General features: G+C 45.6%; 2 protein-coding genes across 2 annotated transcripts in view; one reads left to right on the top strand and one right to left on the bottom strand.

The window, feature by feature from the left end:
• The window catches only part of LOC113217032 (uncharacterized), a 25,986-nt gene extending 21,321 nt beyond the window's left edge, over positions 1-4,665 (bottom strand). Inside the window, exon 1 of the mRNA XM_052273952.1 lies at positions 4,493-4,665. Within this exon, the coding sequence (XP_052129912.1) occupies positions 4,493-4,628 (136 nt within the window). The 5' untranslated portion in view covers positions 4,629-4,665. The remainder of the gene's footprint in view (positions 1-4,492) is intronic.
• A 3,066-nt stretch (positions 4,666-7,731) lies between these two features.
• Positions 7,732-11,642, top strand: part of LOC113207107 (myrosinase 1) — an 11,828-nt gene continuing 7,917 nt past the window's right edge. Inside the window, exons 1-4 of the mRNA XM_052273951.1 lie at positions 7,732-7,875; positions 8,853-9,006; positions 9,345-9,546; positions 10,239-10,451. Coding sequence (XP_052129911.1) covers positions 7,831-7,875; positions 8,853-9,006; positions 9,345-9,546; positions 10,239-10,451 — 614 coding nt within the window. The 5' untranslated portion in view covers positions 7,732-7,830. The remainder of the gene's footprint in view (positions 7,876-8,852; positions 9,007-9,344; positions 9,547-10,238; positions 10,452-11,642) is intronic.

The following is an 11,642-nucleotide window of genomic DNA, read 5'->3' as shown; positions in this document are numbered from 1 at the left end:
GACCCAAAAGTTGCATTGCACCTGTCACCACCAGCTGGCGCTGCACTCGGCTGGAGGCGAGGGGCAGGGAGATGCGGGGTGGGAGACGAAATTTTGCTATAGGCCGACCCAAACGACCCAGACGGGATTTTTGTTAGCGTTAGCGTTATCGCGGTAATTTTTTTTGGCGTTTAGCGTTGCCCCAGACAAAGAACATCCTCGCAAGTACCAGGCATCCGGGCAACTTTGGGCAACCTCCGGGCAACCACCGGGCAACTTTCGTGCTTTGTAACCAGTGCGGAGACCAGAGGGGTGGAGGGCATCAGGCTGACAGCGGCCGGCTCATTGAGGCAAGGGGCGGGCAACCTCATACGCAACTTACGGGCAAGACCCTGGCACAGCCCTGGAGTGTTGTGGGCCTGCGCGCCGTCATAGCAGTGCAACGAGGTGTACCGCGGGTCGGTTCACGCCGGAGCGAGATGCGACAGCGAGATGCGCAAAGGCACCCACGAGTTGCCCGGGAGTTGCCCGGCGGCTGTACTCCCAGGCATAGGGTCGTGAACCGACCCGCGGTATACCTCGTTGCCCCGCTAGTGACTGACGGCGCACAGGCCCACAACACTTCAGGGCTATGCCAATGTACTGCCCGCTGTCAGCCTGATGCCCTCCACCCCTCTGGTCTCCGCACTGGTTACAAAGCAGGAAAGTTGCCCGGTGGTTGCCCGGTACTTGCCCGGAGGTTGCCCGCAGGTTGCCCGGATGTTGCCCGGTGTTGCCCGGAAGTTGCCCGGAGGTTGCCCGGGAGTTGCCCGGGGGTTGCCCGGGGGTTGCCCAGGGGTTGCCCGGGGGCTGCCCGAGGGTTGCCCCGAACCTGCCTGGTACTTGCCCGGATTTTCTTTGTCTGGGGTGGCGGATAGCGCCGCTAACACGGTCCATTAGCGCCGGAGCGCATTAGCGTTAGCGCGATAGCGCCAATCACTGTTAAAAAAACTGTAGCCAATTACAGTGAATTACAGTCCTAACCGTATTTTATTTTACGGTCAGACTATATTTTATTTAACGGTCAGGAACTGTATTTAATTTTACGGTTGAACTGTATTTTGAAATACAGGCCGGACTGTTTTTATTTTTACAGTCTGAGCTGTTACAGTCTGGACTGTAGTTCAGAATACAGTCCGCGGCCTGTATTTTCATTTACGGTCCAGACTGTAAAATAAAAACCGTAAAAGGCCGTTATAGAGGACAAAATCTACAAAAACCCATTTGAAATTTCCACCCACCAGGTCTAAGATTACAGTCCGACTAAACTTAAATTTTACAGTCCAGATTGTAACAGGTCAGCCTGTACTTTTGAATACAGTCTGACCGTATTCTACAATACAGTGCAGACTGTTACAGGTGGTAACAGGTCGGACTGTAAAATTAAAAACAGTCCGACTGTAAAATTAAAAACAGTCCGACTGTAAAATTAAATACAGTCAGGCCAATATAAAAATTTATTGGCCGTCCTGTACGAATTACTGTAGTTTTTTTTAACAGTGGAATTACATTTTCGAGGAATTTTGAGACTTCCAGGGCTTATATATCGCTTGCCCCTAATGCAAAGCACGCACGAAGCTCAGCCGCTGGCGAAAGCACGCACGGCGAAGCGCCGCTGGCGAAACCACGCACAGCGCAGCGCCGCTGGCGAAACCACGCACAGCGCAGAGCCACTGGCGAAACCACGCAAGTGCATTTTTTGGTCATTTTTGGAGACATATACCGTTGGAAAGAGGAAATCATGTTCTTTCAGAATATATAGATATCTCAACTTTTTTGAAAAATGCACTTGCGTGGTTTCGCCAGTGGCTCTGCGCTGTGCGTGGTTTCGCCAGCGGCGCTGCGCTGTGCGTGGTTTCGCCAGCGGCGCTTCGCCGTGCGTGCTTTCGCCAGCGGCTGAGCTTCGTGCGTGCTTTGCATTAGGGGCAAGCGATATCGGGTTTCGCTTAGCGTTAGTGTTAGCGCGCTAAAGTTTTTCGTTAGCGATAGCAACCCTGGACTGGACCCATCTGGCCCATGGTGGGTCTGACAGACCCAACTGACATGCGTATGGGTCGCATTGGTCAAGACTGGGTTGGGTGGTCGGAAAAATAAGCAAAAATAAGTTGGGTCAGAAGAACCCAACGATCCGGGGCCTCTACCTTCAAGCCCTGGAAGTCTCAAAATTCCTCGAAAATGTAATTCAGACAAATTGTTATATGCATATTACGTTAACGGTGTTTCAAACGAAATACACAAGTAAGTTTTTGTTTAAGTACAGGAATACATTGTTGCTTAACAGACACCTCGTTTAACAAAATTACGAGTGGCTCCTCCTTCCTATCTTTACAAACTTTCCTCTTTTTGAAGTGACCCTGATTTTTTATCGATCCGTTGGCGGCATGTATCTGTTATTAGAGAGGAAAAGTGGGACTTCCGCCAAGCCCGCCATTACTTATGACTGAACAGGCGCCTCAATTCCCATGTGGCAGAACGTGGAAAAAAAATGAAAAATTTCTGAAGTGTTTTGGAAACATTTCTGAGGGGCCAGAAATATTGAAAATATTGAAAATGTTGAAGTTACTGCAACAGAGGAGTTTTCATTGATGTATAGTGAAACCTCCCGTTCAAATCGCGATTTCCCGGGTGTGTCATACACCACTTGTTCGTTTATGGTAGCGGATTGTTTTAAAACGCTACTAACTACCTGTGTACCGGGTGATTCAGAGAAGACGTAGATGCGTGCGGGGTTGCCTCCACGGCACTATATCCCTTTTGGTATATACCTATAGTCAAACCGACACTCACCTGCTTCTCCTCTGGTACTTGTAACCTCGATTCCTTAACTACTTTGACATTACATGACTGTTATTAAAACACTAAACACTGTGATATCACAGTCAATAAAATGTGAACTGTCACATTGCTGTGGAATATGTTGTCATAGCTTCGAACTTTTCAGACGGAATTTGTAGGTTTTATTTTAAATAAATTTCGTAGAGATGTAAAATAATAGAATTCAGCATTAGTAGTTGTTAAAAACTCTTCTATACACCCAGAAAGCGGGATTCTTGGTTCAAGAGCAAAATGGTCTCGAAGGAAGAGCGTTAGGCAATTGAACTTGAATTAATTCTCTCAATTGAGAGCAATTTTACTTACAGTGAGTCAAAAACTATGGATTCAAGTACCAAATGAACTTTGGTCCAAATGCATTAGGTACGTCAATTGAATAATACTACACCATAACTGTACAAAATTGCGGTTCTTTGCAAAAGCTCTATTAAAACTGCTAATTTTTAATATTTCCGACAAATTTCTCTGAAAACTCCGAAATTTTTCATATTTCCGGAAAAATAGAAACCCTAGTTCAGTTACACACTCCATGATGTAAAAATAAGGATGCGTACCGGAGTACTACCACATTGGCACACCTCGGAAGAGGTATTGTCTGGTGAACGCTACCTACCTGCCCCACGTCCTTAACGCTGAACAGCTTGTCACTGTGAGAAGCACTGCTTGACCCTTTCTGCCGAGGCTCCCCGGCTGTCCGGAGGGAGTCTCACGCATGCACTACTGCGTGCGACCTGCTCGTGCCACCGCCTCGCTTTCGCGGTTCCGCGACACGCAACGCCTCGAGCATTACCCCTGCATTGGCACATGCATCTTATGCATTCAGCATGAGTGGAGGGGGGGGGGGGACTCTTCTGGCGCAGGAGCCGGTATCTGCCTGAGTGCCACTCCAGGCCATGGCACGCACGAGTGATCCAGGAGAGGAGTTACTTAACGAGTTCAAAGAGTGAAGCGGCTACTATAGTCTAGTAGAATGCCGAAGTAAACAAAAGGAGAATGACAAGTGTACGTGGTACAGGTAATAATAAGTAGTTTCTTGGAATTTATTTGGAATTGGGAGTAATCAAGGGTAACTATAGGTGATTACTTCTAATTCGAGTATGGCTACCCGACGCCTTTAGCTTTTTCGAAGTTTGCCCTTATAAGCTATTTGAGAGACCTAGGAAAGAAGAACAGCACGAATAACAAGGCGTCGCCCGGACTGCTCCTCCTCTACCTGAGCGACGATTCGCGGGCCCCCTTGTTATTCGTACTGTTCTTCTTTCCCAGCTGTCTGAAATAGCTTATTAAGAGGATAAAGGAGAGCTGCTTGAAGTTTTATAATAGCCGCTGCACAAGCTGCTGATTCAGTAACAATTGCTAAAAAATGTTAAAAAGGACTCTGCAAAAAAAATGCACATCTATCAGCACATCGCAAAGGTAAATTCTAACTGTGAAAACAAAACCTTGTAAATTGTTGAGTTGTGTTGTTGTTGGAGAGGCTCGTCAAAATTTTCCTGCGGTAATATTTGTAAATTTGCGAACTTAAATGTTCGAAAGTGCGTAAGTGCTTACTTGTTTTTGTTTCCCCCGAACCGAAGAAGCTTAAGTTGGCGGGACGCAGTTTGGCGTATTTCAATCGATACCCCTTATGTTCACCACTCACCGCACCACCTACTCGGCCGGGGACAAACCACAACGGTGAAAATAGTTTCTTGTATTGCAAGACCCGGTCTTGGGTGCCATTTGCGTTCTTCATAAGATCCAAGACACGGTCTTGTAATACAAGAAACTTTTTTCATCGTGCGGAACAACCGCTACCCAGCTTGGCGCTAAGGATAACACTTAGCGCGCACGACGCTCTCGACCTTTTTGGTTGAAACGACAAATGTTTGTCCCCAGCCGCCGAGGCGGTAAGTGGTTTTACATGGGGGGCAACGCAACCTATTTATGGGCACTCCAAGTAAACAAAATGTTGTGCACAGTTCTTGTATAGGTCCACGGTCCTTCTAGGTCTGTTTTGAGCAGCAAGATAAGAGCTATAGGCAATTATGAGACCGTGCAGCATCCCAGCAAAACAAGGTATTTTGAAGCACCTCACAGCGAGCGGTGTGTCTCAACAACATGTTTTTCTCACTAGTGAAATATGATAGCACGAACAGAGGCCTGTCCCCAAACACAATTAATCATTATAACGCTCGTTTACACTTACTGTACCATAAATTAAATTGAATCACAATGGAGGAGTCTACAATGCTTGGTGTACTCCGAAATGTACTCTGCGCTCCACGTACCCCAGGTGTACTCCAAGCGTTCTGCGGATGACATTTAGCCAAGGGGAAATAGGCCTGAACTTCGGTGTACGTTTCCTTGAACTTCGGCGAACTTCGGTGAACTTCGAAAACTTTGGTGAACTTCGGTGAACTTCGGTGAACTTTTCGGAACTTCGACCGAAGTTCTCGCACTTCGACCTGATCAAGAGATATGAAAGCAAAATTCTCCCTCCTTAATCTTTGTAATTCGGCCCGTAGATACCTGCTTTGAGTAAGCTCGAGATTGGCTTATAGTAAGCACTCAAAATTACTAAGTTCAGCCGTGAATATGTACTAAAAAATTTTGAACTTCAGTGAACTTCTATGATTTGTTTTGAACTCCGGGGAACTTCGACATTTATGTTGAACTTTTGGGAACTTCGACATTTAGTTTGAACTTCGAGGAACTTCGACGCTTATTTTGAACTTCGGTGAACTCCGTGAACTTCGATGGATTTCGGTAAACTTCGGATAATTTGAGTAAATTTCGATTAAATTTTACAGAGCGAACTTCAGTGAACTTCGGCCGAAGTTCATGAACTTCGACTTCGGGTGTACAAATTTTTGGAGTCTATTTCCCCTTGCATTTAGCTGGACGCCGGTTGTTCACCTCATCGAAGTACTACCCGTTTAAAAATGAAAAGTTCCGTATCTTGTTCCCCTTTTGTTCCGAAACAGTCCGTCGAGCCTCGGACTGTTCCGCGGTAAGTCCGCGCGCCGTTCGGACTAGCCCGGTTTCAGCCCTCCATCGGACCGACCAACATCGGGCTTGTCCGGACGGTGTTCCAGAATCCCTGCCTCGCCCGATTTTAGCCCGATGCGCATCGGACTTAACCCGATAACAGTCCTGGTACGGTCATGAGGTGCGGACGAGTCCGAATTGCGTCCACTAACAGACCCAGTTGGGTCCTCTTATTCGACTATTCCCAAGACGTTCTTCGAAGCCAAATTTTATTTAAGTCCCCTGTCAAAGTTAAATTTGGTATAACTTGTGATTGAAGACTGAATTTAATATCCGTGTCTGCATTTACATTTCTGCATCAGCTCGCACTCTTCATTTATAATCAAAAATCTAATGACATAGTCTTGCATTATATTATGTAGTTTGAAGTTCGTTTCTTTATTTTTGTTGTAAGATAAATTTTGTTTTATTGTATTGTATCGCACTCAAGTAGACATCGTAAAGCGTCCCTTATTGCCTACATTATTGTCGAAAACCGCATTCGTGTACGTCAATTCGTTCGCCCTCTACAGAGCACGACGCTTTGTCTATAGAGCGAGTCGTTGAAGAGGCGGCCCGATGGCATCGTCTCCAAGAAGTCAGCATGGCTCAGTTGGTTAGAGCGTCGGAAAGGAAAGGATAAGTCCGACGAGCAGGGAATCGAATACTCGTCTTCTCTGCTTTTTCTCGGGCCTCCCTTTAGTCCGAGTCCGGCAGAGCATCGGACATGTTCCGAAAAGTGGCTTATTTTACGTCTTTTCGGGCTTGTCCGAAAGACGGATTTCGGACTGAGTCCGATGGGGGACACATTCCGGAACTTTTTCTAAACGGGTACGTCTGTACACCGATGTACTTAAGTGGTACTCCGTGTACTTCGACTGTACTGCTGTATACACTAAAAAGTCGAGTTGTCGACCTCTCGATTACAATACCGTAACGATAAGATTAAAATAATTTACTATTTTTTCGTGAACCAAACTCAAGGCAGAACGTAAAGTTTTGGGTACTTGAGCACAAAACAGAGTCAATTTCCTACAACTCTACAGCGAAAAGACTATATCAATAAGTACCAAAGGATGGACCTCATCACTCTTGGTATTTTAAGAAGAAAGGAAATCATGACCGGAACCAGTACCAAAATCGCAGCAAGAATGCATGCACATCTGAGTTGAATATTATGAAAGACGTTATCCCGCTGCTCACTTTACCCATCAAAACGTCCCATACTGCGGCATATCGCAAATTTTAAAATTGGTTGTGATTTCCTGTCTTCTCCTCTTAGAAACCCTGACCAGAGAGCGGACAAGGTCTATTACGTAAACATGAGCGAGAGGCTGGTAAAAAATAATGAAAAGAAAGAAAAGCCACAATGTTATTGAAACGTACTGCGCCACAGTCAACAAGACATGTAAGACATGTGAATCCTCCACAATAGACTATGTGACCCATCGGCAAAAGTCAATTTGGCAACGTTGCGTCGTGTATTAAACGGCGTTCTAAGTAAGGTTTTTGACCAATAAAAAAATATAAAAAAATCTCTAGAATATTCAAAAAGACGTTTTGTGTTACTTGGTGTACTCTACTTGGGTCTCCAGCGGTTCTGGCAGAAAGATTTGAGACGTTGCCAAGCTCAGAGTCACATCGTCTATATTCATATCGCGGATGCGTTTTCGGAATTTATTATTGCGGCGTTTAATTGACAGTGAACTGGACAAGACAAGTCCGTGTCAGAGTCCAGGCGTTGCCTGGAAGGGGTAAAATTCCCACCGCAATTGCTGCAGTGCATGTGAAGCTCCGCCAACAGGGTAACTGGGGAGTAGCATTTGAATAACCTTGACGGTAAATTAATTCAGTAAAATCTCCTGTTTGTGTGATAAGATAAAGCTCGAAACATCCGCATATAACAGGCCAGCACGCGACTCGGTGCGTTGAGGGTTTGCTGTGCTGCTTGCGCTGCTCTGCTCTCCAACCATGAAGATCTTCTCCTTTGCGTTATGGCTGATCGCGGCTGAGATGGTTTGTTCTGTCGATCTGTTTGCGGTGAATAGACTATAGAAGTCCATGTCCGTCATGACAAGTAGGGAAGAAAAGAAGAAACAAACTCGAAAAAGATTTGCAAGCATCCGAAAAAGGCGGTGGCCCTTGGCCCTTGGCCTTTGGCCACCTCCCTCTCTGCGGACTTCGGTTGGACTTCGGTTCAGCAGTCTGTTTACGGTTTGGTTCTTCTTTTCTTCCGCACTTGCATTTAACGGACGTAGACTGAAATGGTTTATTCAAAATGTACACACAGAAAGACTTTCTTTGGACGCCTAAATATACACTAAACCCGTATGCATTTCATTGTCCATAAACATGCAGAATTTTATACAGCTGAAAGTATGCACAAATCTTATGTACAGTTATGAACGAATTGTGAATAGTTATGCAAAGGATTATTCGTGTCCTTATGTTTACGTAAATCAACAGATACGCGTCTTTTTAATATGGACTTTGGAGGATGTCCATCGGCACGATCCAAAATCGTAGTCTCAATTGTGCTGATTTTCGTATAGTTGAAAAGACATAAAAGTTTAGTACCTGGAATCGTGCTTTTGATAATATTGGTCTCCAATTCCTAGTAACAGTGTCACACATTGTGCAAAAAATAATATCGGTTAACTATTGTATCGATAACAAGGAGCCAACAATGATATTTTTCGTCAGCCAGATATAATTGTCCCACGTCTATCAAATTTAAGCTATCAAACAGTCTGTTACATTTCTATCGCCCCCTGGTTAAATCCACATTAGTGGTTCCTTGCATTTTCACCGATCCGTCTCCAAAGAGACATTTGTAATTAGAAAGCAGGTGTGACAAGTCTAGTTATATGTTCTATATTTTATGTACCAAACTAGATTAAAATGTTGCCGAGCACGATCTCAGTTACGAGTTTAGTTGGTAGTTAAAGTAATATCTGAAATTACTTGTTTTGAACCGTATGTTTTGACCGAAGGTGTCTGCGCTGGGACTCGGGCCATCGGACTGCGGCGGCCAGGCGTTGTCATGCGTCAACTGCTCATCCACGCTGTCTTGCACCAAGATTGGCAATTTGTTTCGGCCAATCCAAGTCGACAACTGCCCTGCGGAGGCCCCATACTGCTCAAACGGTACGTCCCAATGCAGGCAAACTCCTTGCGTCATCTTAAAATAAGTGATGACTTACTAGTCCAAAACGTGTGGAGCACTTTTTAGAATTAATATGTTTAATTTTTTCTTAAGTTTGTGTTTGATTACTTTAAGTAACTAAAGATCGTCCGCGTTATATCTTGCACAAACAAATGTGCAACATATGAAATTTGAGTCATTGAGTGCCGAATCCGAGCGTTCTTTATCGAGAGTTGAAGCCGATGACACCTTCCTTTTCTAATGTATGGTCGTGTTTAAGCTAAGTGTAAGGTATCATCTGTTAGTAAAACTGCTAGTAGCTAAAGCACGTACTTTCCAGGTGCCTGTGTTTCGACACCGGCGGACCTTTCCTGTGTCCTGCCGCCCCCCGCCAGTTTCGACTTCAAGTGCAGCGGTGACGGCTATTTCCCGGACCCCTCCAGCTGCAGGCGATACTGGCTGTGTGTCGGAGGCAGCGCGTTCCGCTACGACTGCGCAGCTGAAGCCGTGTATAGCCATGCCCGGGCAGACTGCGTGTTCAGGTCAGCCCCATGCCTATCGCGCGCGAGAAATTTTGGCGAACATTGTGAAGCATCACCATTTTTCCGTAATGAGAGGAATTTCTTCGTATTTGGCAATGGGGGGTAAATGATTTGTAATACCGAAATATGAGATACGGCCAGGCGGGAGAATGTTCTAATTTTATAACAGCAACGAGAAAAATTGTCTCGCCACTGCTTTTAAGCGGCATTCATAACGTGGGCTCGTTGAGGCTCTTCCTAACGAAACAGCCTGTTAGTAAGCGTTCCGGGAAGACTGTAACTGAAAAGCATGCACAGTGGAAGTAAAACCGAACTCACTATTATAAAGCGTAGTGATTTCCGTTTTGTTGTTACCCGCATTCTTCTTTTCAGCTTAAGCAGAATGCTTTTATACTAATTATAAAGGTGGATTCAAAGATCCCTAAAAGCGAGCGTGATTTTCACGCCCGGCGTGATGAAAGTCGATCCCTGATTGGCTGCGCGAAGCTTACGAAGCGTGAAAATAACTTACGAAGCGTGAAAATAACGCTTGCGTTTCGTGAACTCTGAATCCACACTAAGCCACTGGAGAAAACTAGCTCGTTAAGTAATGGCACTCAACTTGATCACTGTGCTTTAGAATTCTTTAAAACACAACAATATATTAACGTAGTAGCGCACAATATTTTAATTTCGCCATTTGTTTTCTACAGCACTGACGTTCCCTGCTCTACAGCAGCTTGCGATGGACCATCCTACCAGCCATACGCACAGTCCCTGGAGATCTACTTTTACTGCAAGGATGCTGTCAATGCTAACGCGGAGGTTGCGGCCTGTCCACCTAACCACGTCGTGGATTCGACCGGGCATTGCGTACTGACGTGTACATCAGCGGGGAGACTGCCGGTAGAGAGCAACGGGACCATGTAAGGCCTTTGACATTTTACTCCCGTTGGGAGGAGCCAAGGGACAGTACAAACCTAGATAATCACACGAGCAGCAGATGTGTGCCAGGAAGAATAGGGTAAGGGGCCCAGTAGTCGACAGTACACCAGTAGTCGACACTTTCAACTTTGTGATCGAATTCCCGCGAAATAGTTAACGTTAGAGTCTCGGGCGTTTTGCCAGGCTTAGGCGAACTCTATTGAGATTACAATGAACCCATTGCCGATTCTGTGCCACCTCCGGGAGCCGGTAGGGAGCGCTTCGCACAGAACACTGCTCGTCGCGTCACATCGAGCCATGATTTCTTAGCTCCGGAGTAGTGGGCAGGTGTTTGCTCGGAAGGTTCTGTGAGGCTGCCATTCACTCGAGTAGTTCCGGAGGAGGTTTGTGTTGTTGTCAAAGATATGTATTATCTTGCCCCATTTAGGTTTTCGAAAATTGCGGTCAGGGGCGTAAATAATGGCGGTGTCGACTACTGGGTCAGCAAAAGACATCTGTTCCTGAAGTCGACACTTACTTTATTTTGAGTGTGTGCTACCTTCATACGGGCTTCTTCTGACAACTAGGGCCCTTTGTCAACGTGAAATGTTATTGGGATCGTGTGTCCTTAATTTTCTAGTTCGTAATACATCATGATGACATCAGTAAAGCACCAGGTGTCAATACCGTGCTATTGCCGGCACTTCCCGGTTTTCGTATGTCACATCGTGTCGTCCTATACATCATTAGGTGCGCTTTGACGCGACAGAACTGTTTTATGTTAGACTCATTGCGCTAAGAAAATTACTTTCCGATATGTAGCCAAAAACGACGTTCTTCAGAACTAGAAAAAAAATGTTTTTCACCATATTTCAAAATAGGTCCCCTGAAGGCCAGAGAAGGCGAACAGCACTTTGCAAAGAGGGCCAAGAAGGATACCCTGATGGCCAAAAAGGCGACCGAGAGGCAGGGAAAGGCTAGCCAGGCTGCAGGGACCCATCAGACCCGGCAATCCGGGTAAATGACAGAGTGTCGACTACTGGGCCAGGCAGTGTCGACTACTGGGCCAAAGGTGTCGACTACTGGGCCAATGAATATTGTTCTTTGGTTTACATTTCTGTGTACAAAAATGTATTTATTTCCATTTTTGACCTATGGGGCATTAAGTTTGATCCTTCCACTACACCCCCGAA

Source organism: Frankliniella occidentalis, unplaced genomic scaffold (assembly GCF_000697945.3).
Source record: "Frankliniella occidentalis isolate FOCC.00 unplaced genomic scaffold, Focc_3.1 Scaffold317, whole genome shotgun sequence".
Classification (NCBI taxonomy): domain Eukaryota; kingdom Metazoa; phylum Arthropoda; class Insecta; order Thysanoptera; family Thripidae; genus Frankliniella; species Frankliniella occidentalis.
The sequence above is the reverse complement of the archived record's forward strand: the minus strand, read 5'-3'. Positions and strand labels throughout refer to the sequence as shown.